General features: G+C 40.8%; 1 protein-coding gene across 7 annotated transcripts in view; it reads right to left on the bottom strand.

Annotated features, from left to right (window-relative positions):
• Positions 1-24,549, bottom strand: part of NBEA (neurobeachin) — a 448,073-nt gene that overhangs the window by 378,077 nt on the left and 45,447 nt on the right. For all 7 annotated transcript variants that reach the window (XM_038761708.1, XM_038761703.1, XM_038761704.1 and 4 more), the window contains exons 2-5: positions 6,075-6,306; positions 2,467-2,567; positions 2,194-2,289; positions 488-609 (exon numbers count right to left, since the gene is read on the bottom strand). In XM_038761708.1, the coding sequence (XP_038617636.1) occupies positions 488-609; positions 2,194-2,289; positions 2,467-2,567; positions 6,075-6,306 (551 nt within the window). The remainder of the gene's footprint in view (positions 1-487; positions 610-2,193; positions 2,290-2,466; positions 2,568-6,074; positions 6,307-24,549) is intronic.

The following is a 24,549-nucleotide window of genomic DNA, read 5'->3' as shown; positions in this document are numbered from 1 at the left end:
GGCTTTTGAACCCCACATAAGAATAATGATGATAATAACAAGAATAACTACTACTATGGCATGTGTTAAGCACTTATTGTGCGTCAAGCACTCTAAGTACTGGGATAGGTACCAGTTTATCAGACAAAGCACAGTCCCTGTCACACATGGGCATCATAGAAAGGGGAAAATATCTGAAAGGGAGGGGAAGAGACGTGCTCATGGAAAATTTTTGCATTGCCATAAATTGGAGAACGCTATAAGCCAAACTGGCATTAAGGTTTTATAACATTGTCCTCAGAGAGCCCTACAAGAAAAGCATGATAATGGGAGATTGTTGTATTTGTACACTACAATGGTCTCAATTCTGTTTTATATCTATCTTATTTAATCCCTTGTTCTTTGAAAATGCATGCCACTTCGCTTCATGCACTGGTCCACCTTGGGATGTCATTTTTATGATCAAAACTTTGTATTTTTTTTTAATAAAAAGGAGCACTGTACTTACCAGTAAAGATACGGTTTATCCTTATCAACATTAATATTGTTTAATGGATCCATACGAAACCAAGTGTTAAGAGTGAAACCATTTTGGTAAGGCCACTTCGCAATAGGAGGCAATGCAATTGCCTAGTCAAAAAAGAAAGAAAAAGAAGCATTAAGTGTCAAATGAGAACTTAAAATAAACCAAGCCTAAAGAAATATTGAATGTCAAGTATATTTTCTGCGTGATAAATAGTACTCAACTAAAGAGTGAAGACCACGAAACTGCCGAACAGCAAACAATTTAGTGAATGAGCAATAAAAGAATGCTATTCATTTCCTGTAATTGCTTTGCATTTTCAGTTCGTCAGAGGATATGTGGGGCAAATAATGAAAAACTCTGAGGTCACACTGAAATCATAGATGCAAAAGGAGAAAGTAATAAGAATCTTTCTGCTGACAATTCATTGTTTACATAACTGAAAAACGCAAGTATTAATCATGGAAGAAATTGTGCAATAACTGAGGGCTGTTTTTAAAGACTCTTCTCTGCTAGAGAGACTAATGCATCAACAAGCAAGGAGCAGGGGTACACCTGCTGTGATATTCCTCAAAATTCCCCCAGCCTGGTTGATTTCCCCACCACCACCACCAAACTGACCATCTATGATGTCAGTTCAGTTCTTTGGGAAAGTTGATCACGTCATTTTCTTGGAATAAGATTAATTGCTTCACTTGTTATGCAGAGGAACTGCTCAATTCAAACGTACATTATTGCTAGCCTTCTAGTAATTATAAAGGACAAGAAATACGATGCATTTCTTGCCAACAAGAATCAAGGAAATCTACCAAGTAGGAAACAGTTTTTCACCACCCTTTCAACATGTGCAGTTAACAGAAAAGGAAACTAGCTTAGTTGGTTTAATTCTCAAATAATTCAGCTTTGTTTCCCTCATCAGAATGTGACATTTGGAAATACTTTACCTCAATTAGTTGGTTTTAGCCAAGCTAAGTAAAATTTTTCCCAAACCTACAGAAAATTAATAAAATATTTACCCCTCAACCTCCAGAAATTTCCTCAAGCAAAACGGCACTTAATATAGCCTCATCTGGGAATCAATCAATCAATCAATCGCATTTATTGAGCACTTACTGTGTGCAGAGCACTGTACTAAGCGCTTGGGAAGTACAAGTTGGCAACATATAGAGACGGTCCCTACCCAACAGTGGGCTCACAGTCTAGAAATGTGGAGATGAAAGCAATCTAATTAGTGGGAGACATGTTAATAAAATATAATTTAATTAGATATGCAGGTTGATAAATACCAGGAGGTACAGTATAGGACTCATTCCTGTCCCCCACCAAAAAAAAGTTAAGAAAAGGACTGCTTACAACTACTACATGCTTGATTACAATATTTTGGAGAAGGAACATTATTTGACATTATTTATTAAAAATGTTATTACCATTTGTACAGAAGCAAGCTGGACAAGTGAATCAGAACCAGTAAGCTGATAGCCATATACTCTGGGTTTACAAAGTGCAACAGCACTGGCAAGAGATGCAACATTATTTAGCAACTTGCATACTTTCTTCAGAATATTTTAAAAAATATCAGCCCTCACAGCACCCACAAATTTACTGCAGCGCCCCATTTTATCCTACAGAAATAAAGGTTTAAGCAGGTTTTTCATTTTTAAAAATGTTTAAAAGAAAAATAACACACTTACCGCAGCACTACAGCCAGGGAAGTTGAAAAAGGTGTCAGGACCATGTCTCTGTGGCATCTGATTAAGAACTGACAATAATTTAACTGCATGTCTTGGCTGTTCAAACAATCAAATAGAAGTATTGTCAGCACAACCGTTGAAATGGCAAATTCATTTTGAGTCAGTTAAGAAAAACCTCTTAAAAGAGACACTCAATTAACGAACATTTAACAATCTGAATGCAGCTAAGGCACTACCACACTGACATTTAATACTTCTCTGACCAGAGCTTACCCAGATTCCACTTTCTCCTCGAAGCATGCTGAACAAAAGCTTCAACTCCTTGACGGTGATGCTGTAGCTGGCAAGAACCCCCAACATATCAACTAGAAGATCTTCAAAGGAAAATAAAGTTACTCTGTACTATAATCACAATTCACCATCATTCAAAGAAACAAATGTATTTTTTGAAAGCCAAAATGGTGCTTATCATAACATTTTGCTTGAAATCAGAACATTTGTTTCCATAAGCATCCTGATTTAAAAGTTATGCAGCATTTCCACCTTCCCTTTGAATAATCCAACTTCATTACCAGCCGAATATATAATTTTAGACTGCGTGCTCATACAGGCATGGAACATGACTGCTAATTCTGCTGTACTGTACTCTCCCAAACACTTAATACAGTGCTCTGCACATAGTAAGCACTCAAAGTACCACTTATTGATTGATAACTAAACGAACAAAAAGATTCTCTCAATTTAATCATTTGGGGACTACAAAAAAAATTTCTAGTCCATTTGAACTCCCACAACTTTTTCTACCCCAAAACTGTAGTGGGTCACTGTTTTTTCCAGGGGTCCCTGGGGCATTACAGCCTCTGATTACTTGCGTCCCCTGCCTATTTATTAGATTTCAGAGAAGTTTCCCTCTAAAAGTCTCAGAGTGCAATCTAAATAAATTTAAACAATCTTTTGTAAATATTAAATTAGCTCAAAATATTAAAATGGCAAATGAAGTTACCAATTAGTAGCTAGACTTACGCTGTCTAATAAATTTGTTCATAATATCTTCTATCAATATATATTTTCAAATTGTTTGAAAATGAGATGCAACTACAAGTTTAATACATGCAATTTTTCCATGACTTTATGGATCCTTTAAATGAACTATGGTTTAAAGTACATTATTTAGCATCACAGTCTAAATGACTGGCTAGAGATTATTTTTTGCATAGTCTAGACAATTCTTGTGAAACAAATTGGACACGACTTAGTCTCATCCATACAGAAACTCATCATTCATGGGGTACCAGAGTGAATGGGAAAAAATGAAATGAGAATAATTTTACTGCTATAATATGAGAACTGAAGCATGACTTTATTTCACTTAAAGGGGAAAGTCCTCAAAATTCAACTACAGCTCACCCGCGTGCCTAGGCCAATAATGAAATCTAAGAAGAGAACGCTACATCAAAAAAAAAACCCCAAAATACAAACCCTTTCTAGGTAAGAAGTTTAGCAATAAAAAGAACTTGATGTTTCTAAGAACTTGGTACGTAAAACTAATGCTGTCTGAATTTTTATTACATAGGGAAGTTGAAGACAGGATTTTAAAGTCATCATCATGATAGAAATTTAATGACAATTTGAGAAACAATTACAGAGGATTCAAGTTTCATAAGTTGTTTGACATGCAAATTTTCCTTTCATTTTAAAACATGTTTGTAAAACTTGTAAATGCGGATGGAATTTTTAAGATGGGCCATCAGCACTTTAAAAACTGAATTCCAAAAGTAAAATGCCAGCTTCTCTCCTAGAGCAAAAAAGAAGCTTAAACGATTTCATTTGGATACAACATGAATCAGTAATAGGTTATTAAATGAAAGAAACTGCCCTTTGAGAGTGCCTCATCTTTTGTCCAGTTGGGATGATGACAAGAAACGCTGGCTTAAGCAAAATAAATGGTAAACCCTTGTTCCCACCCTTGCTTGCCATTTATCAATACTCTGCAGCCTGCTGCTTCCAATGGCTATTTTTAATCAAAATAGGAAAATTAATTCTGAATTAAACACTGCAACAGATTGTGAGAGACTGTGATGGCTGAGCCACTGAGTTTTTAAGCATGGCATCTGGACCAAGATCATCTAAAATACAAATATATCTAATGTGGAAGAGAGAAAATGCATTTATAACTACGTGAAAACCACATTGCAATATTCATCTACATCAGGGTATGAATGCCTTCAATTCTACCAGCCTCAAATTGAAGAGAGACTAAGTCTCCTATCTCAGTGCTCATGAATTATGCAGCGTTCATCTAACAAATAAGTTATCTTAGTCCACTGTTCAATCTATGTTCCAAGAGGTGGTGGCAAATATTTTAAGAACTAATCTGAAGAGGCTAAATCCAGACATCTGTTTACAGAGATTACACGGCATTATAGAAAACCTTCATAAATTCTAGTTTACATAAAAGAATTTGTGTTTGATAACTGCTAAAACGTCATTGTTTACAGCCAGTAAGTGCCAACATTTAATTCATTCCTGTTAAGTCAATCATTGGAATCAATTATGGAGAAGAATGAGTGGTCCAATTTTACATATGGCATTTTGAAAAGAACTAAAAAGGAGCTGATGCTGGGTGAAAAAAAACAAATGAAAGTATGTCAATCTTTTAATTCTTTCAACTTAAAATGCTCATTTTTCTATTAAAATGGATCAAAATGACAAGTCAGTCAGCTTCCAGGCCCTGATGTAGAGGTCTTTACAAGTTTAAAAAATAGCACAACGCCAAGGCAGTAACCTTAGCTCAGAAAGAGAAATAGGCAGAATTACTGGCAAAGTCGGTGAGGCCACGTAATGGTTCATGATGCAGCATGATGTAGTGGACAGAGAATGGGCCTCGGAGTCAGGAGGTCAGGGGTTCTAATTCCAGCTCCTTCACTAGCCTGCTGCATGACCTTGGGCAGATCTCTTTACTTCACTGGGCCTAGGTTACCTCATCTGTAAAATGGGTACTGGGACTGTGAGCCCCTCTTGGGATAGGGACTGCATCCACCCCAGCACTTAATACAGTGCCTGACACTTCGTAAGCACTTAAATACCATAATAGTTATGGTATTTAATTAGAATTAAATTATTATAATTATTATGTGGCAGGAGCCCTCTGGAATGTTTCCTCGGTGGCCCCGGAACAGTAACTTCTCTCTCCAGCACTTCCCAGACTTTCTGGAATGGGACAGGTGGGAGCCGCTGGGCTGAGATAAAACGTCCAGGATATAGGGAGGAGAATCTATCGACTTGAATGTGCACCAAAGGATCCCCAACAGTCAGAAGGTGATGGGTGGAGGCTCTTAAAATGGCCCGATTTGGCCAGTGAAGCAAGTTGGCCTGATTTCTTGATTCGTCACTCTTCCAATACTAAAGAATTGAGCTGTGAACTCAACAGACACAGCATTTCACTGGGTCCCACGAACAGGAAAATTTGTACCATCTTCTCTAGTGCCTGTATTTCACCAGTTTTCAACAGCAAGAAGATGAAGTAGGCTTCTCTTTGGGGAGAGAATATGTTTACTTCTTAGACACCAATTAATTGAAAAGCTGGAGCAGGGAGAAATAAACCACTTACAAGAAACGATTAGCATTAAAAATTACTAAATGTCTCTGATATTTTTAACACACTTCATAGCAATTAAGTAGTATTTACTGAATAAAAGCAACTAGGGAAAAATAACTGTGAAAGAGAAACAACTTTACTCATCTCCTAAAACATTTGAATTTTACACCAAAATAATTCTGAATGTCTGTAAATTGGGAATCACCATGACTGCAGTATGATTATACAGACTTAATTCAATCTTTGAGATCCTGAATTACTATTTCTCTTATGCAATTCATACCTGCAATCATGTCATCTACCGTACTCATTTTCAGCAATACTTGTTCAATTAGGCCAACCTCTGTGCTGGTCTGTAAATTCCGGACACTTTTACGCAGAATGGCTGTAAACATGCTCCAGATTTCTGCCTGGCATGTCACATCACAATGCTCCAAGAGCTCAGACATGCACGTTATGCTCTCAGCATCCTGGATTATAAAGTTCATTTCCAGGTCAAATTCACCACCAACAAGCTAAAAAGAAACAAAAAGAAAATTTCTCAGAAGGTGTAAACTAGGGTGAGAGTTCAGGGGAAAAAAGGAACTGACAGAAAACATCTATGTTTTCCATTCAATTATGGTCATGAAATCCAAACTTCATCTGAAAGGAATTCGGGTTTCACCTACCTTGACCAAAATAACAGTGTCAAGAAAGGGATTCATTCTTCTCTGGAACACTATGAACACAATGCCACAATGACAGCAAAAGAAACTTTCATCCTCAAACCGTGTCAAACACCTTCTAGAGTTTGATGAAACAATATCTGGATTTTCTTTCTAACCGAGGAGTGGGGTCCAGGATGGTTCCCAAAGGGAACTCTGGGCTTTCATTTCTCCTTGACAGCAGGTTTGATATGGACAGTAGGTCAAAAATTGATCAGTCCTCAAGTTCCTCCATTTTCTTGCTAGAGTTTGTCTGACATGTATTAGCAACCAGATGGGAAAACTAGAAAGTTGCAACTTTTTGGGTCCAATCAGTCACATGGTCACACAATTGGCATGTAAGGAAAAAAGGTTCAATGTTGTTAGGCATATTAATGAATGACCACTGTGAACACTGCCTTTATTTAATTCAGTCCTTTATCTTTAGACTCCCTCTTGATTTCCCTCTTCTCCAACATTCCTGGACTCCTATTCCCCTCCCTAACTCCTTCTGGGTTGTCATCTTCATGACGAAGGGGGAAATTTGACTATGGAAGCTAGCATGCAACCTCCCTGCACAACATGAGTCCTCGTTAAGGGACTTCTGAAGAACTTTATTTTCCTTTCACTCCTGGAATTGGAATGTGGTTTTACACTAAAGCAGGATTCAATGGATGTTCTTTGCTGCACAATAAAGGGAAACAGAGTGAGGAACAATATCAAGACAACTGTACGGTATTCATAGAAGTTACAAAAACACTTGTCACTATCATTGGACCTGGCCTCCGTCAATGAGCAATTTCTGAAAACCCTAAAATTACTCCCTTGTGGTATGGAAGACGATGTCAAAATTAAAGAGCAGAAAAGAAGAGCATCACTACTGGAATACAGCAAAGGTGTGTATTCGACCCAGCTTCATTCAAGCTATTCTACACAACCCAAGCTTGAGCATGCTACCATGAACTTGGATCTTCTGTCAGAATAAAGTGGTCATTCCCTTGGGAATTCTTCCAAGTTAACCGCCTCTGGTCAATCATTTAAAGATTTTTCATGATAGATAGTAAACTCCTTGAAGACAAGGCTGTATAGTATAGTCTTCTACACAAAGACATTAAAAACATACTTCTATCGATTTGAGTCTGGTTTATCAGTGCTCCACTGTGGTAACTGTACCCTAGAAGCACACAAAGAAATGCCAAAGATTATATAATAATAATAATGATGATGATGGTATTTATTAAGCGCTTACTATGTGCAAAGCACTGTTCTAAGTGCTGGGGAGGTGACAAGGTGATCAGGTTGTCCCCCGGGGTGCTCACAGTTTTAATCCCCACTTTACAGATGAGGGAACTGAGGCACAGAGAAGTGAAGTGACTTGCCCAAAGTCACACAGCTGACAGTTGGTGGAGCCGGGATTGGATTTGAACCCATGATCTCTGACTCCAAAGCCCGAAGTCATATAATAGTTATATACTCTTAGAATCGACAAATTGCTATGGATTAGCAAGCATGAGAAAGGCAGATATTGTGTATCTGCCTTCATCTAGCAAGCTCAACACACAGATCTCCATTAGTATCATTATTATTGTGGCATTTAGGTGCTTTCTACATGCCAAGCACTGTACTAAACCCTGGAGTAGTACAAGTTAATCAAGCACTATGCCCCCATCCCACATGGAGCTCAATCCGAGTTGTACAGAGGACAGGTACTTAATCTCCACTTAGCACAGTGCTCTGCACATAGTAAGCGCTCAATAAATAACACGACTGAATGAATGAAATTGAGGCACACAGAAGTGACTGGCCCAAGGTCACCCAGCAGTCAAGTGGCGGTACCAGGATTAGAACTCAGGTCCTCCGACTCCCAAGCCCATGCTCTTTCCACCAGGCCCTACTGCTTCTCCATTTAAAACACACGTTGAGTTTGTCCAGTGATGCAGCGATAATACGCTGCTTCTAAAGAGCAAAACACCAAGCCAAGAAATTCAGCCTGTGCTTTGGCAAACTGCCAGTACACGGCCCGAGGTGGAAAACCATTTGGAAGATTTTTACCACATATGGCAGTAACTGGAGATTCTGCATATTCCAAACTGACATTAGGAAAGAGAAGCATTAATATCCCAGAGAATATATTTTCTTCTTAGTTCTAGAAAAATATTTTATCACTGTTCATTTTGCTAAAATAAGAAAAAGAAAGATAATTCATGGGAATTATTCAAAGTTAGTGACTTGAAGCACTATTTTAAAAGCCATCCAATTATTGTGTACTCAAAATGATTACAAAGAGTCCAACAACTTAGGGAAAAACAAAGATTCTAAAAGCAACAGATGCTTTACTTTTCACTTATCAGTGACCTCCTGTTGTCATGGTTATAGGCCTCTGGACGTTACTTTCAAGGGAGCAGTGACTATTATCCAAGAACTAATAAAATTATAGTTGTTGGCTGCTTTCCACTGTTTTGAAGAAAAACACATACTAATGTAAAAATGATTTTAAATAATACACAAAGAAACTAGTAGGATATGGATTTTCTTGGGAGAAGCCCTCAGGCATCATAACATACATAACACTGGAGAAGCAGCGTGGCTTAGTGGAAGGAGACCGGGCTTGGGAGTCAGAGGTTGTGGGTTCTAATCCTGACTCCGCCACTTGTCAGCTGTGTGACTTTGGGCACGTCACTTAACTTCTCTGGGCCCCAGTTACCTTATCTATAAAATGGGGATTAAGACTGTGAGCCCCATGTGGGACAACCTGATCACCTTGTATCCCCCCCCAGCGCTTAGAACAGTGCTTTGCACATAGTAAGTGCTCTACAAATGCCATTATTATTATTATTATTATTCAGTCATTCCAAGTCTACTTCCCTGGATCCTCTTCAATTTCTCTGAGTCTTCTTTTAAAGTGTGATATTCAGAGGCTGTGGGTTCTAATCCCGACTCTGCCACTTGTCAGCTGTGACTTTGGGCAAGTCACTTAACTTCTCTGGGCCCCAGTTACCTCATCTGTAAAATGGGGATTAAGACTGTAAGCCCCACATGGGATAACCTGATTACCTTGTATCTACCCCAGAGCTTAGAACAGTTTTTGGCACATAGTAAGCACTTAACAAATACCATCATTATTATATTTATAACATCAAAATGTGCACCAATATTCCTCTGGACAAAGCATTTAATAGACTAGTGTCTACATAACTACATGCACTTACATCTGATGTTCTGCAGAGTAGTTTCAAGGATGATAATAACAATAATAATGATATTTGTTAAGTACTTTGTGCCACACAATCTACTAAGCGCTTTGGTAGATACGAGATAAAAGCCAGAGAGTCCCCATCACACATGGGGTTCCCAGTCTAAGCAGGAAGGAGAACAGGCATGAAAGACCCCATTTTACAGAGGAGGAAACTGAAGCACAGATAAGTTAAGTGACTTGTCCAAGGTGGTCACACAGCAGACAAGTGGGGGTCAAACCCTGGCTCTGCCATTTGCCTGCTGTGTGACCTGGGGCAAGTCACTTAACTTCTCTGTGCTTCAGTTACCTCATCTGTGAAATGGAGATTAAATCCCTCTCCCTCCAATTTAAACTGTGAGCCCCATTTGGGGCAGGGACTATGTCCAACCTGAATCTAGCCCAGGGAACCATACCTGACACACAGTAAGCACGTAAACAAGTACTATAAAAAAGGGTGGGGGTGGAGCTGGGACTGAAACCCAGGTCCTCTGATTCTCAGGCCCATGCTCTTTCCACTAGGCCACACTGCTTCTGTTTCACGACATTCACACTCTGGAAAGTCAATCATGGTCATCATCCGAAGGATTTGGTTTCTAGTCTGAGCACCATCACTTCATCGGTGAAAGAGGAACAATCCCTACCCCTCTACTTCAGAGGAAGTAGCCCAGTCTCCACCCATGCAGCTCATATGGACTCGCTTCACTCTTCCACTAAGTGGACTTACCCATTGTTGCGCATATCTTATTTAGGTACCATACTCTTCCCAAGATCAAGATGCCCCTGAATCCTAAAATGATTCCCTAAAAAACAAAGATGCTTCAGAGAAGAAGAATATTCCTGCCTTTATTCACTCTACCCATAATCCTTATGCACCTGTCACTCATCTCCAGCCTTTGTAAATCACCCCATCGGTCACTTCTCAATACTCTTCCTGCCCTCCCACTCGCCTTCCTTCTTCAACAGACAACCAAACTGCTCTGACTTATTTGCTTTCAGGAGTCAGGAGAAAAGACACCGAGATGCTTATCTTGGGCGCATCAGGAAGGAGGTGAGAGGCACATCCAAGGAGAAATAGAGCAAGTGATACAGCAAGGAAAAACGGGAGCCTGAGCACACGAGGGAGGCAGAGAAATGGGGAATCAGCCAGACACACTGAACATACTTGGCAAACAAGGGTTGAGTCCTGCTGCCAAAGATAATGTTATAAAGTTAAATAAGATAATGAACTTATTCTCCCCAGTGCCGATATCACACCTTGTTAACAACGTAGGCTTTTAGCAAGGCATATTAACTCTTTCAGAAGATTAGGGTACCATTTAGCACACAGCAATAATCCCCTACCTAAATAATACTCTGGGGCCTCAATTGAAATTTAAACACATTACTTTACTAAACATTCATTCAAGACCATCAAGCCCCAGGAAAGGAGTGTTTGGTGAGGTGAGAGATTACCAAATCCCCAATTTTCTGGTCAATGAGGTGGGAAAGTATGCTTGTTTGTGTCTTTGTCCATCTGAGTCCATGAGGGGCAAGGAAGAGCCTGGCCAATGAGGTGGGAAAGTATAGCAGTGCACAAAGTCTCCATTTTTTTTTTTCCGTGGTACTTAGATGCCAGTGAAGACTGCAATGATTTCTACGGTAGATTCCAGGGCCTCACTCAACAACTGCTTAAAGCCTGGATGAGAACAGCAGCCATCTGCTGCTGGGGAATGCACACATATACATTTTGTTCATAGGCATAAATTACACTCCACTGCCAGGCAATTTTCTCACAAAGCATGCTGTTAGTCAAAGAGCACCGGTGACAAAGTGTGGATAGCTTACTGTAACGGAACACCATTACTGGAAAAAAAAAAGTAATCACGTGATGGATTCCATCATAAACATCCTACACAAAGCAGTAAGTTTGGGATCCTAGCTGCCTGGTTGCTGCAGAAAGCAGTGGAACCAATTGGTCGCATCCTGGGCACTTGAAGAGCCCAATCTGGGAACACAGCATTCTCTTAAATGGAGATGGAAGATTGAAAAGATGTCCCTAAATATTACCTGCCTCATCCAAACCAAACTGGATTCAGAAGACAACTGGCGAACTTAACTCTTGTGGTACAAAAGTCTATCAATCAATCATTTATTGAATGCCTACCGTGTACAAAGCACTGTACTAAGTGCTTTGGAGAGTACAACACAACAATAATAATAATAATAATAATTACGGTATTTGTCAAGCACTTACTATGTGCCAAGCACTATTCTAAGAGCTGGGGTAGACACAGGGAAAACAGGCTGTCCCAGGTGGGGCTCACACTTTTAACCCCTATTTTACAGATGAGATAACAGACACAGAGAATTAAGTGACTTGCCCATGGTCACACAGCAGACAAGTGGTGGTGGCGGAATTAGAACCCACATCCTCTGAGTCCCAAGCCCGTGCTCTTATCACTAAGCCATGCTGCTTCTCTAATATAACAGACACATTCCCTGCCCACAATGAGCTTAGAGTCGAGAGGGAGGCAGATATCGATATGAATAAATAAGTTACGGATATGTACATGAGTGCTGTGGGGCTTGGGGTGGGGAGAAGGTGAATAAAGGGAGCAGGGCAGAGTGGGAGGAAAAGGAAATGAGGACTTAGGGAAGGCCTCTTGGAGGAGATGCGACTTCAGTAAGGCTTTGAAAGTGGGGCGAGGCATTGTCTGTCAGATATGAAGAGGGAGGGCATTCCAGAGGCAGAACATGGGCAAAAGGTCGACCGCAAGACAGACAAGATGAAGGTACAGTGAATAGGGAGGCATTAGCGGAGTGAAGTGCGCAGGCTGGGTTGTAGTAGAGTAGATCTAATTAGGATTTGACAAAATAATCTACAGTCTAGAAAGCTGAACAATGGCCACCTAGAAAACACACCACAGAATCCCTTTTGTAATAAGGATTCCAATCTACAAGACTCCAGCAGAGAAGGGGTATTTTCTGCAATACTACTGATCAGGCAGGCATCAAGACCACAGGCTCGGTTAGCCCAGATCACCAAGATTAGCTTGATGAAAACAACTCTAAAGGTTAATGTATCCCTTGTACAAAACCTGGTAGCCTATTATAATAAGAAAGGAGTCTTATACAGATGGAAACAGTTTTGGCCTCCTCTTGAATACATCTTTTACGGATGAAGACGATGACCTACTAAAGCATTAAGAACCTGCCTAGAGTACAAAAAAAAGTACTTCCTCCAACTAAGGGAAAACAGAACCCGATAACATATCTAATAAGATCTATAACCAGACAGGTGATAAACCAAGGTTATCCACCTGCAATACTAGCACACCTCTCCCAACCAGGAAACAAATGTTGAAACAGACCCCCTTTCACGATTTACTCGGATTACTTCCCAATTTTGTAGCTTGCATACTTAAAAAAAAGCTTCCGCTCACCTAAGAGATGACAAACCTGCCACCTTTCCTGGAATCCAGGTCCTTCACCATCTTCAAGACGAAAGGCAAAAGGGCAAAATGGGCAACTACTACAACACCTCCCCCACCTGGGACTACTGAAGTTTACTGTTTGAACTCAGCCCTCCTGGAATTGCTGAGCAGCCTTAGAACTCAACAATGCACACTTGATGTGTGTAATGAACTGCAGAGTACAACACCAAGACCTTCACACTGTCTTCCCAGACCTTACAGAATGCCTGTGAACGTTGGTTAACCTAAGTCAGTGGTGCCCATGTTAACTTCTCTGCTTAAAAGCAAATGGCCATGAAGTCCTATTTTCAGAGCCTACACATCCTAAAAATAAAAATCAAGTACATATCACCTTTCTAGTCCATGGAAGATTTCTTTCCTCTCTAAATTCATCTTCGAAGACCCACAGTATAATTTGAAAGGTGTCCCACCCAAACTCCCCAACAATGTAAATCCATGGCCAATGCCTGACAGTCTTTCAAATCCATATTCGCTTACACAAAAAGAAAAGTTATTCATTCAATTGATCATATTTATTGAATGCTTAATGGGTGCAGAGCACTGTACTAAGCACTTGGAAAGTACAATTCAGCAATAAAGAGAGATAATCCCTGCCTACAATGGGCTTACATTCTGGGGGTGTGGGGTGGGGTATCTAGGGGCCAAATACCTATTCATACATTATAAGTTAAAAAAAAGAGATTGATGACCAAAAGGGGGCAGAGGGTAATTAAAATGACACCCCCCACAAAAAAGGAAAGTCAAAGTAGGCACACAAAGGCAAAGATAGAGAATAGTAATGAGTGGTATTTGCTTGACTATTGTATTATACCAATATTCAATGAGGCCTTTTTAGAGCAATTGCCCGAGGGGCATATCAAATATGTAGAATGCTATATCTCAGCCCCTCAAATGAAAAACTCTAAGAATCAAATTATTTTGTCAAATCCTAATTATATCACAGGGTATCTGAATAGAATCTACTACAGGTTGCTGTGGCTATTTCTGTTCTTAAACTAGAACAGAATGAACCCAAAGGAGTATTTCAGGGTTCAGGCCTTTCTACAGCTTACAACCCATTAAGTATTTGTCCTTATTATACCTCCTCTACTTTTAATCATCCCCTACAGTCTCCTTCATTCACTTTCCCCTCCTGTTTCCATTTATTCTTTAAAGTACAATTTAAACACAAAACAATCTTCCCCTAACAATGCAAGCTATACTTCTTCAAATCTTTTAAGTCAACCTTCCCAAAATTCTCACCGAAAAAGACTTCGAAGTTTGGCAGGAAGCCTAATTTCTTCATTCCTAAATGAAGTTCAAGGGTCACATCTTTTTTGGCGGGGGTGGCGCAAGACTGTCTTTCTTCAAAACAATGGATTTCAGGTTCTGGATTTTTAATTAGTCTACAGTCTCAAGAGTTCCAAATCTGTCCTTGAAATAGACATCCCACCCAGCAAAATTCTCCAACAGACAAGTATTCCGTGTGTCAAAAATAGCAATGCAGATATGCATCACTTTTTATATGTAAACAAATTTATTAAGTATAAATTTTTGCCTCCTAAGTAGCCAAAAACACCTTGGGCTAATAGACTAGAGAAGTATTTTCTTCATAATAGTGCTACTGGTATTTACTAAGGACTATGTGCTAACCATCATGCTAAGCATGAAAATGAAGATGAACTGATTAGACAAACGCTTAGCCCTCTGTGGGCTTTCAGTGTAAGTGGGCATAAAGAGAGACAGAGCGATAACACCAGAAAACAAAAGACCAAATTACAAAATCAACAATAGCTTATTAATGGCTCAACAAATCCAATAATTTACCCATCTGTGCAGAATGGAAAAGAAAATTTCAAGGTAGACTTAAGGGAAATATCTAAATTTCATCACTTCCTTAAAAGGCTGCTCTGCATCAAATCTTCTTGGACTTCATCTTTGAAATGCCCCAATTTTATGCCTCAAGAATTTCATGCTAATTTTGTTTTCGCCATCAATTAGTAACCAAAAACAATTCTCACTCCTCCCCATCACATCCAGCACCTCAAAACCCTTGGGCAAGCCCTTCTTCCTGCCCTAAACTTCCTCCCCCTTCAAATCCATCCAGCAACAGATCTCCCCATCTTCAAAGGACTACTAAATATCCCCCTTCTCCAATGAGGCTCTGCTTCATTTTCCTACCACCCATTCCATATTTTCCAATGGCCATCCTTAGCACTTTTGAACATGTTTATATGCTCTATTATTTAAACATTCATCCACATAGCCATTATCTACTTCCTCCTATCAATCTATTATTTTGTGTCTCCCCCACTTTATTGTAAACTCCTTGAGGGTAAGAATCATGACTTCTACTTCTACTGTACTCTCCAGAGTGCATAGTACAGTGCTCTGCACACAGTAGGTGCTCAATAAGTACTACTGACTGAGGCAGAGTTTGAGGGCTGCTTTAAAGTTAGAAATGCTATCTGCTCTTTTAAAAATCAGCACACTCTCTTCCCAGAAGGTTGCTTCTGCTGTTTTGCCCCTTGTAGGAAAAAGTTGAGAATGCTCTTGACCTGGTAATCAAAACAAAATCTTTATCTTTTCTCCTGTCAGATCAAATTCTTCAATTACTTCCTAACTGTAGAAAAAAAAAAAATTCCAGGTCTGCAACCTCTCTGGTGGCACCAGGCTAATCAAGTTTTCAGATTCAGCTTGCTATTGTTTCAACCCCTTTTCTCCCGTCTTTATTTCCTTGTCCCTTGAGCTTGGCCAAGAAGGAGAGGAAAACTGTATAAGTGTACCAGTAACATAACATTACAGACAAGCTTAATGCATAATGATATGAGCAAGCCTAGGCTTCAGTGGGTAAGTGTCCCTATTTCTTTAATTTGTCCCTTTTGCCATAGAAAAGTCATTTGGGGAGAGATGCAAAACCATCATACATTTAAGTGCCTTAAGCCTCATCTCCTCAAAGGAATGGAGGAGATGTGAAGTTGGGATGAAGCAAAGGGTTGTATTACTATGGACCGGCTATTCTTAGCACTGAAATCTGCCAACCTTACTAACTGGAAATTCATAGGGACAAGGCTAAAAACAAGTCTAAAACAAGAATGTTTTATCCAGGGTCATAACCTTATCAAGACTGGCTCTGAGGCAATATTTCTTCAGTGAGAAACAGGGAAACAAGTGCCTCAAACACTTAGGGGAATAAGGAGTAAAAAATTCTGATCAAGAGAGTCACAGAGGATGACCTGGACCTATCCTAGAGAACTGCTCCCAAGAAGGGACTTTGAACAGGTTATACAAAGAGCTAGCAAGAGCTGCACAGCTGGCAAGCCAGTGGTTACAGAAGACTTGGCACTGAATTTATTTATTGTAATTTATGCATATGTATATGTCTCTCTCTCCCTCTACACTGGAAGCTCATTGTGGGCAGGGACTGTGTCTCTTTGTTGTTGTACCGTACTCTCCCAAGTGCTTAGTACAGTGCTTTGCACACAATAAGCACTCAATAAATACAACTGAATGAATGAAGCCTGGCCAGATTTAGGTTCTGGTATTTAGTGGGATTCAGCCCCTGGAATTCTGTTGTTAGAGGAAAAGCTAGTTGCTAATCAGATTACAAGAAGAGTTTGCTGCCCGCCTGCCCTGTCCAAAGAAATTTGATTAAGACATCTATGGAAAGCTTAGTGAAAGAACTTAAGGAAAGGCCACACAACCTGACTCCATGACTCCAGCTCCCTAACTCAAACATAACATGACCATTGTAAACCCCTACAGCTGAGAGGAGAGTCTCCACAAGGAATCAGTAAACTCAGAATGCCCTTGTACTGGAGCCTTACAGGTCACAAATTACCACAATTTTCAGGTTAGTAAAGTGCCAGACAACACAGCTTTCACTATATCATGGTTTTTGACTCTACAGGCCCATTTGAAGGGCTGCCTCCCCCTTTTTATGGTACTTGTTGAGTGCTAGTAAATTCATGTCCCACCTGGGGCTCTTATCTGAATCCCTATTATACAGATGAGGTAACAGGCACAGAAGGTGATGTGAATGGTCCAAGGTCACACAGCACACACTTGCTTATCTCAAGGGCATCTGTAAACACTGTAAATCCAAGACATTCCCAGCAATTAAGCAAGGTATTTTGTTTGGTGAACTAAGCATTTGATGAGCACTGATTATACCATTGCTTAAAGCTTCAGAAGCAAAAAATGGTAACAAAGCTCTTCCCAGCAGAAAGATCCAGTGTCAAACCAACATGTACTGAGGCATGCATGAGCGTTCTTCAGGTTTCCTCTATTTTGGTTTACCTAAACTTTTTTTCAAGTTCCATGGCATTCTGCCATAGTTTCTGCTAATCAGCTGCTTCGCAGCACTGGAACACTGAAGGACCCTTAAAAGAAAGGCTCAAAGGCAGTCCCAAGTCTGCAGAACCCACTTCCACAGTAAATGTGACAGAGCTCTGTCAACTTTAGCTAGGCTCCTTCCGAACAGCAGAAAAGAATGCAAGATTGAAATATTCTTACACTCTACTACTTCCCCTATCCCTAATCAATTCTAATGGCTTTCTCTCCCTGCGGACTGTATGCTCCTTGGGGTCCTCGACTGTGTCTACCAACTCTTACACTATACTTTCCCCAGTGCTTAGTGCAGTGCTCTGCATAGGGCAAGCCACTTAATACCATTGATGGACTGATTGAAAAGTAATCTATGTGCTGCCTTCACTGTTTGTAAGCAGTAGTTCTGGATACACACACACACACATTATAATGTGAACACACAGAAACTAAAATGACCCAGAAATTCAAATCATATGAACATAACTAGGTTTCTTTAAAATCTACTGGTTACTCTTACTTCTTCCTTCAAATAAACTGTTAGTTTCATCTCAAAACCAAAAGAATATGGTCGACAAAAATTGCACTTTACAGGCCATGGGAAGAACGGTTTGGGGGGGAGATTCACGCTCACTGGGGCACATACTTAGGATGGGGAAGGAGAAAGTAAGCTCCACCGGATGCTAAGCTCCATGACAACGGGGATCATATTCACCACCTCTATTGTAAATGCCAAAGATTAACTGAGAAAGGAAGTGCAGAGATGAGAAGAGAGAGTGAGGGAGAGGGGACTATAGCCCTGACAACAAGCCCAACCTGGCCCACTCTCCTCTACCTCCTCTGCACTCAGGTAGAAGCAGCTGTGGAAGTGGCCTTGACTACCTAGTTCATAAGAGGTCAAAGGGGGTGTGTGTGGGGGTGCCCTCCAGTACTGTCACCACCATCCAATCCCTACCAGTTAGGCACTTCCACTGTCACTACTGCATCATCATCATCATCATAATCATCATCAATCGTATTTATTGAGCGCTTACTGTGTGCAGAGCACTGTACTAAGCGCTTGGGAAGCACAAGTTGGCAACATACAGAGACAGTCCCTACCCAACAGTGGGCTCACAGTCTAAAAGGGGGAGACAGAGAACAAAACCAAACATACTAACAAAATAAAATAAATAGAATAGATATGTAAATAAATAGAAAAGATATGCAAATAAATAGAATAGATATGTAATAAATAGAATAGATATGGGTTCTACTACCCGGCTGGAAGGGTTTGGGTTGCAAACGTGGCCACAGGGACAAGTGATATCATCACCAGCAGCCCAACGGGGGACTCTGCTGATTTAGCTTGGACAAGGTTCAGACAGCAGTGAGACTTGGGTGTGGGATGGTCACTAACAACACTCAACAAATCCAGATATCCCTTTGATGACCCCACAACATGGGAGTGTCAAAAGGACACACAAATTCTTTGCATCAGTTCAAAAGCTAATATCATTGCTGAGTGTCATCGGGTGGACCACGGATTCCTTACACCGATTCCTCCAGAGCCATTACATTCTCCTCCCGGGATCCTATCAACATAGACCCCACTTCTGGGCCGAGGGAATCGGAAGCAGGAGCCAAGCTTTAGGGTATCTGGACATTTATAAATAAAAACACCAGACATGTACTTAACGAGCAACATATCAGTACCAAATAGGGGTCAGGCCAGCTGCAAACTGTAGGAATGGCTACCCTGCATGTTCAATGGCGGTATCCTACTTGCACGTCTGCCTGCCTGTGGTTGAGTGCGTCCTCTAGACTGCAAGCTCCTGCAGGGAATGTGTCTACCAACTTTGCTATATTGCTATCTTGGACTTTCACAAGTGCTCTGCATGCAGTAAAGTGCTCAATAAATGATTGTCAGTGGGGAGGACGGGTATGTGTGACTCTTTCCTTTCAGCTCATCTTTCCCTACCATATTTCCTGCCTTTTTTGCCCCACAGCCACTTCTGGCTCTGCTTCCTTCCACTTGGAGCTCCCCAATTTTGGTTCCTTACACCCCATTCTTATTCTGAATAGTTCCCTAAATTCAATGTATTAATTTCAACACTTCAATATAAACATATTTCACACTTACCTAACACACCCTTCTCTCCCCCAACACTACCTGCCTTCCTTTTGCGAACACCAAGGCACTTGGGTCTGTTCCCCTGAAGCATTTTGATACTCAACCCCAGTCCAGCATCACTTATGTCCATATCTTTATACTCTGACACTTCCCTGATCTGTAATTTATTATATGTCCATGTCCGCTACTAGATTGTAAACTCCTTGAGGGCAGGCATCATGTCTACTAACTCTATTGTACTGGAGTCTCCCAAGCACATAGTATACTGCTCTGCATACAGTACACTGCTCTGCACACATTAAGCACTCAAATAATAATAATAATAATAATAATAATAATAAAAATGATGGCATTTGTTAAGCGCTTACTATGTGCCAAGCACTGTTCTAAGCACTGGGGGGCATACAAGATAATCAGGTTGTCCCACGTGGGGCTCACAGTCTTAGTCCCCATTTTTACAGATGAGGTAACTGAGGCACAGAGAAGTGAAGTGACTTGCCCAAAGTCACAGCTGACAAGTGGCGGAGCCGGGATTAGAACCCATGACCTCTGACTCCCAAGCCCGGGCTCTTGCCACTGAGCCACTCTGCTCAGTGACCATTAACATCATTTGATTCTCTTGAAATTACGGTACATACTTAATGAATCAGTTGTGAAAGATCAGTTTTTCATTTCATTTTCCTCCAAAAATATGTTTTAAACTCTTCCCAACTCTCTCAAGCATGCCATTTTATTAACAAAGCCGACTGCCCAACCAAGTGAACATTCATTTCCCAAGATCAAAAAAAGTGACAGTATCTAGACTTACAAAATATTAGCAAACCACATCATACCAAAATTTTAAGGGGACTACAGCAAAGGACTAGGTAGGGTGGGAATCTAATGCAAAATATCAAATTATTTAAATTCCAGATGAACATTTAAGCATGCCTTTTTTGGATCAAGATTTTAAATGATCAGACAATTTCTTCTTTCAAACATCTTGTAACTGCTATAGTAAAGGGCATTTTAAAAAAAGCAATTTAAGTGCTAATCGAGTTTAGTTTGGCCCCAAATCAGGGCCACACACTGTGAACTTCCAGAAAGCGTACTAACCTTTTCAATATTGAGCCTCAATTATTTACTGTCAATTTCAACAATAACCATTACAGTCTTTTCAGCTATGAAATCAAGCACTTGTTCACATGCCCAGACCTTAAAAGAAAACAGGGTTGGCATAATGAGGTAGGCAAAATTAGCGGGTATCATAGCCCAGACTGGCTGCAGGAGACACAGCTTTAGATTCCTGGGAAACAATAGCTCCAATCTGGCATCCAGTTACCACGGAAGGGAATGGCTCATCATTGCCCAAAGCAATGGGCAGCAGAGAAGGCACAAAGGCAGAACTGCAAAGAGTGACAGGATCTAAAAATAATAGCTATACCCATCCACAAGCCTCAGAACAGCTCTCACATGTACACAGAACAAGCACTGTTAACTGATCTTTGCGGCACAGTCACACAATGAACAGCAAACAAAACCATCAGTTATATCACCTCTGGGCATTACAGATGAAATGCATTTTCTGGTCTGGGGAAGTCTTTGAGATGTGAAATATGTTAGCTACAGTCGTTATCTCATTGTCTTTGATAAAAAAAATTGTTCTCTATTTTTGTCTGACAAGAATCAAATTATATACGGGTTCCCAACTGCTTTCTCTTGTCCCATTTTATCACGTGAGGTCCTTAAAGCAACTTTAATATGATTAATAAAAAACAATACACGTGATTTAGTTGGAAGCTGGGTTTTCACATCTAGTTTAAGACCTATGTCAATGGTGATGCTTCTATTGATAGACCTACCTCAGAATCACTGTGTGCCAAAGTCAAAACTGCCATTGCTGGTAAAAGGGAGCCCCTCCCTCTTTCCTAACCTTATCAGGACTCGGAAAAACAATTTGTGATCAGATGCCACTCTATCCCAGCAACATCTGGAATGTGTTTTCTCTTCTCAAGCCCAGCCTGCCAGTGGGAGGGCTTGAAAAAGTGATACTCTTTGGCAGACTGATCAATACAGGTTTGGAAACAGGCATCAATATAAATAAATAAATAAGTTGGCATTTATACGCCAAACTGCATGAGAAGCAGCGTGGCTCCGTGGAAAAAGCACAGGCTTGGAGACAGAGGTCATGAGTTCTAATCCCGGCTCCGCCTCTTGTCAGCTGGGTGACTTTGGGGAAGTCACTTTACTTCTCTGGGCCTTAGTTCCCTCACCTGTCAAATGGGGATGAAGACTGTGAGCCCCACAGGGGGGACAACCTGATCACCTTGTATCCCCCCAGCATCTAGAACTGTGCTTTGCACATAGTAAGCACTTAACAAATACCATCATTATTATTATTTTTTATTCTGTTGGTGTTGACACCTGTCTACTTGTTTTGTGGTGGTGTCTGTCTCCCCATTCTAGACTGTGAGCCTGTTGTTGGGTAGGGACCGTCTCTCTATGCTGCCGATTTGTACTTACCCAGCGCTTAGTACAGTGCACTGCACACAGTAAGCGCTCAATAAATATGATTGAATGAATGAATGAATGGAAATATTCCCCAACACCTTTCCACTGCCCCCGCCATAGCCCAGATGTTAGGTAGGGTATCTGGCTGAATTTGCTATAAACACGGGGAGTGCAGGGCTTAGAGCTGATCAATCTATTGTACGGGGTCCCTTCAAGCCTATGCCCATGGGTGAAATCTAAACTGAGAGCCCCTCTAAACTGTGAGTTCGTCGTGTGCAGGAATGTGCCTGTTTGCTGTTACACTGTACTCACCCAAGAGCTTATTACAGTGCTGTGCACACAGTAAGTGCCCAATAAATGACAATGAATGAAGCTGGCTCTCAGTTTTATGACTATATTTACCTACGATCCTGTAGTACCCACCTTAGTGGATCGCTTACCCGTTCACAGGATACATTTTCCCCCATTTCTTCTCACCACCAAGAGACCCCTAAGAAAAAATTTCCTAGGTACATTCTTTGACTACCTCAGCCCCACAAAAGCACTTTGAAATCTTCTGCCTCTGCCCCTACTGTCTTTGACAGGGGGCAGATGTGCGGCAGTGCTTCAGAGCTCTGACTCACCTCCCCAGACTTAAGTTACCACACTGGTGGAGGCAGGAGCTAGGAGTGTTGAATTTCCATGTGGTGTTTTCCTTTATAATATGAGCACCCTGGGGGCTAGTGTTTAACATTATGCTCTTGGGATAACATCAATCTTGCCCTGCTAATAGTGAATAAACTCACTGCCATGTCAATGACCCCGGTGTCAAAGGTTATGGAAGGAAATGTAGACAGTCACCGTTACCTTTCCTCTCAAAAGACTATCACAAACTACGATTCAAAATGGGATTGTTCTACACCACTCTCTCGAACAAAAATTCATTCCCATGCAGGTTACCCAGCAACCTTGTGATCTACTTATGTGTAGCCATGAGGGATGAACACATCTGTCAATTTGACAACATCATCATCATTGGCGAGCATCTGTCTAGAGGAGGAATGAAGTAGTGCCTTGAAACTTCAAAAATGGATTTCCTGAAAATAATGCCAGGTTAGTTACTCTAGCCAAAGGAATTCTGCATAAGAAGGTAAAGCCCTACCTATGGAGAGTATCTGGCTATTAAATGAGCTAATACATTTTGTTTTCCGTTCAAAACAAATAGCATTATAATCAGTGATACAAAATCTGGCTGCTAATGAGAAGGAAGACAGTCTCAACTTGGATACAACTTAGCTTACAATGATATACCATTTTAAACATTTAAAAACCATTTTAAAAGCATAACGCACCATCTCGAACCATCTAGCACACCAGAGGACTTGTGTCAGCTAAAAGCAGAAGACACGCTAGCCTGGTTTAGAACCATCAGGAATGAGGTAGACTTCCTCACAGAGAGATTTGGGGAAGACTGGGAAAACTGAATGCAGAATCAACACTAACCTCAAATGTTATAAATAGCAAATACATCCACACAGCTGAAGATGGCTTTTTCATGCCAAATGTGTGAAATCATCATGCCAATCATCATTGACCTTTTTGGTCACTGCTGCACATATGGAAAGGTGTCATACTTTCACAGCTCTGCTATGTTTGGCTTGGTTCTTGTGGAGCTATTTCAGTAAACATTTTGCCCGGGCTTTTCTTGAAATCTTCACGAAGGCTGTTTGCACTAATGTTGGCTTGGTTTTGCTTCTCACTAAATAGTTTGGAGGTGTTATTTTTGTAACTGGTTCACAGGCCGAGTAGTCTCTGGATATGCAGGGTCCCCTTATCTACCAGAGAAGTTCAAGGCACAAGTCCACCACTGTGAAGTATTAACACGAAATCTATTAACCCACCAAGCTTCATTAATTGACAGGAGATGGGGGGGGGAGGAATTTTTATGGTATTTGTTATGTGCTTCCTATGCATTATGCACTGTCCTAAGCGCTTGAGTAGAAACAAGCTGATTGATCAGGTTGGACAGAGTCTACAGTCCTACAGTCTTTCAGATTCCTACAGACTCCTGGGGACACTTGCCGGAGGTCAGTAGGGAAGGAAACATACCCTAACCTATGGAGTGGTCCTGCTCATTATCTTCACAGAAGTAGGTGCTCCAGTTATCCTGCAGTGGAAAACCAGGAATAAACCTATCTCGGCACTGGGAATTTGGGGTGGACTTGCTAAGGGAAGTTCAGGTAAATAGGAAAAACTGCACTGGGGTAATGGGAGCCATTAGCCCCAAAGAAATGGGGCTGAGAGAGCAGAGCTATTACCTTGGAAACATTTTGGAACTGCCCAGAAGAGTGTGTGGACACAAGAGTCTCCTAAGTCTTTAGCTTATTTTCCTGTATTGCTGGCCAATTTGAGCTTTTTGGGGGACATAAATGGGAAATAAAACCTTCTCTTTTCTTGCCTCTTAGAGGCAGGGAGCACTG

The sequence above is a fragment of the Tachyglossus aculeatus genome, chromosome 20, assembly GCF_015852505.1.
Source record: "Tachyglossus aculeatus isolate mTacAcu1 chromosome 20, mTacAcu1.pri, whole genome shotgun sequence".
Taxonomy (NCBI): Eukaryota; Metazoa; Chordata; class Mammalia; order Monotremata; family Tachyglossidae; genus Tachyglossus; species Tachyglossus aculeatus.
The sequence above is the reverse complement of the archived record's forward strand: the minus strand, read 5'-3'. Positions and strand labels throughout refer to the sequence as shown.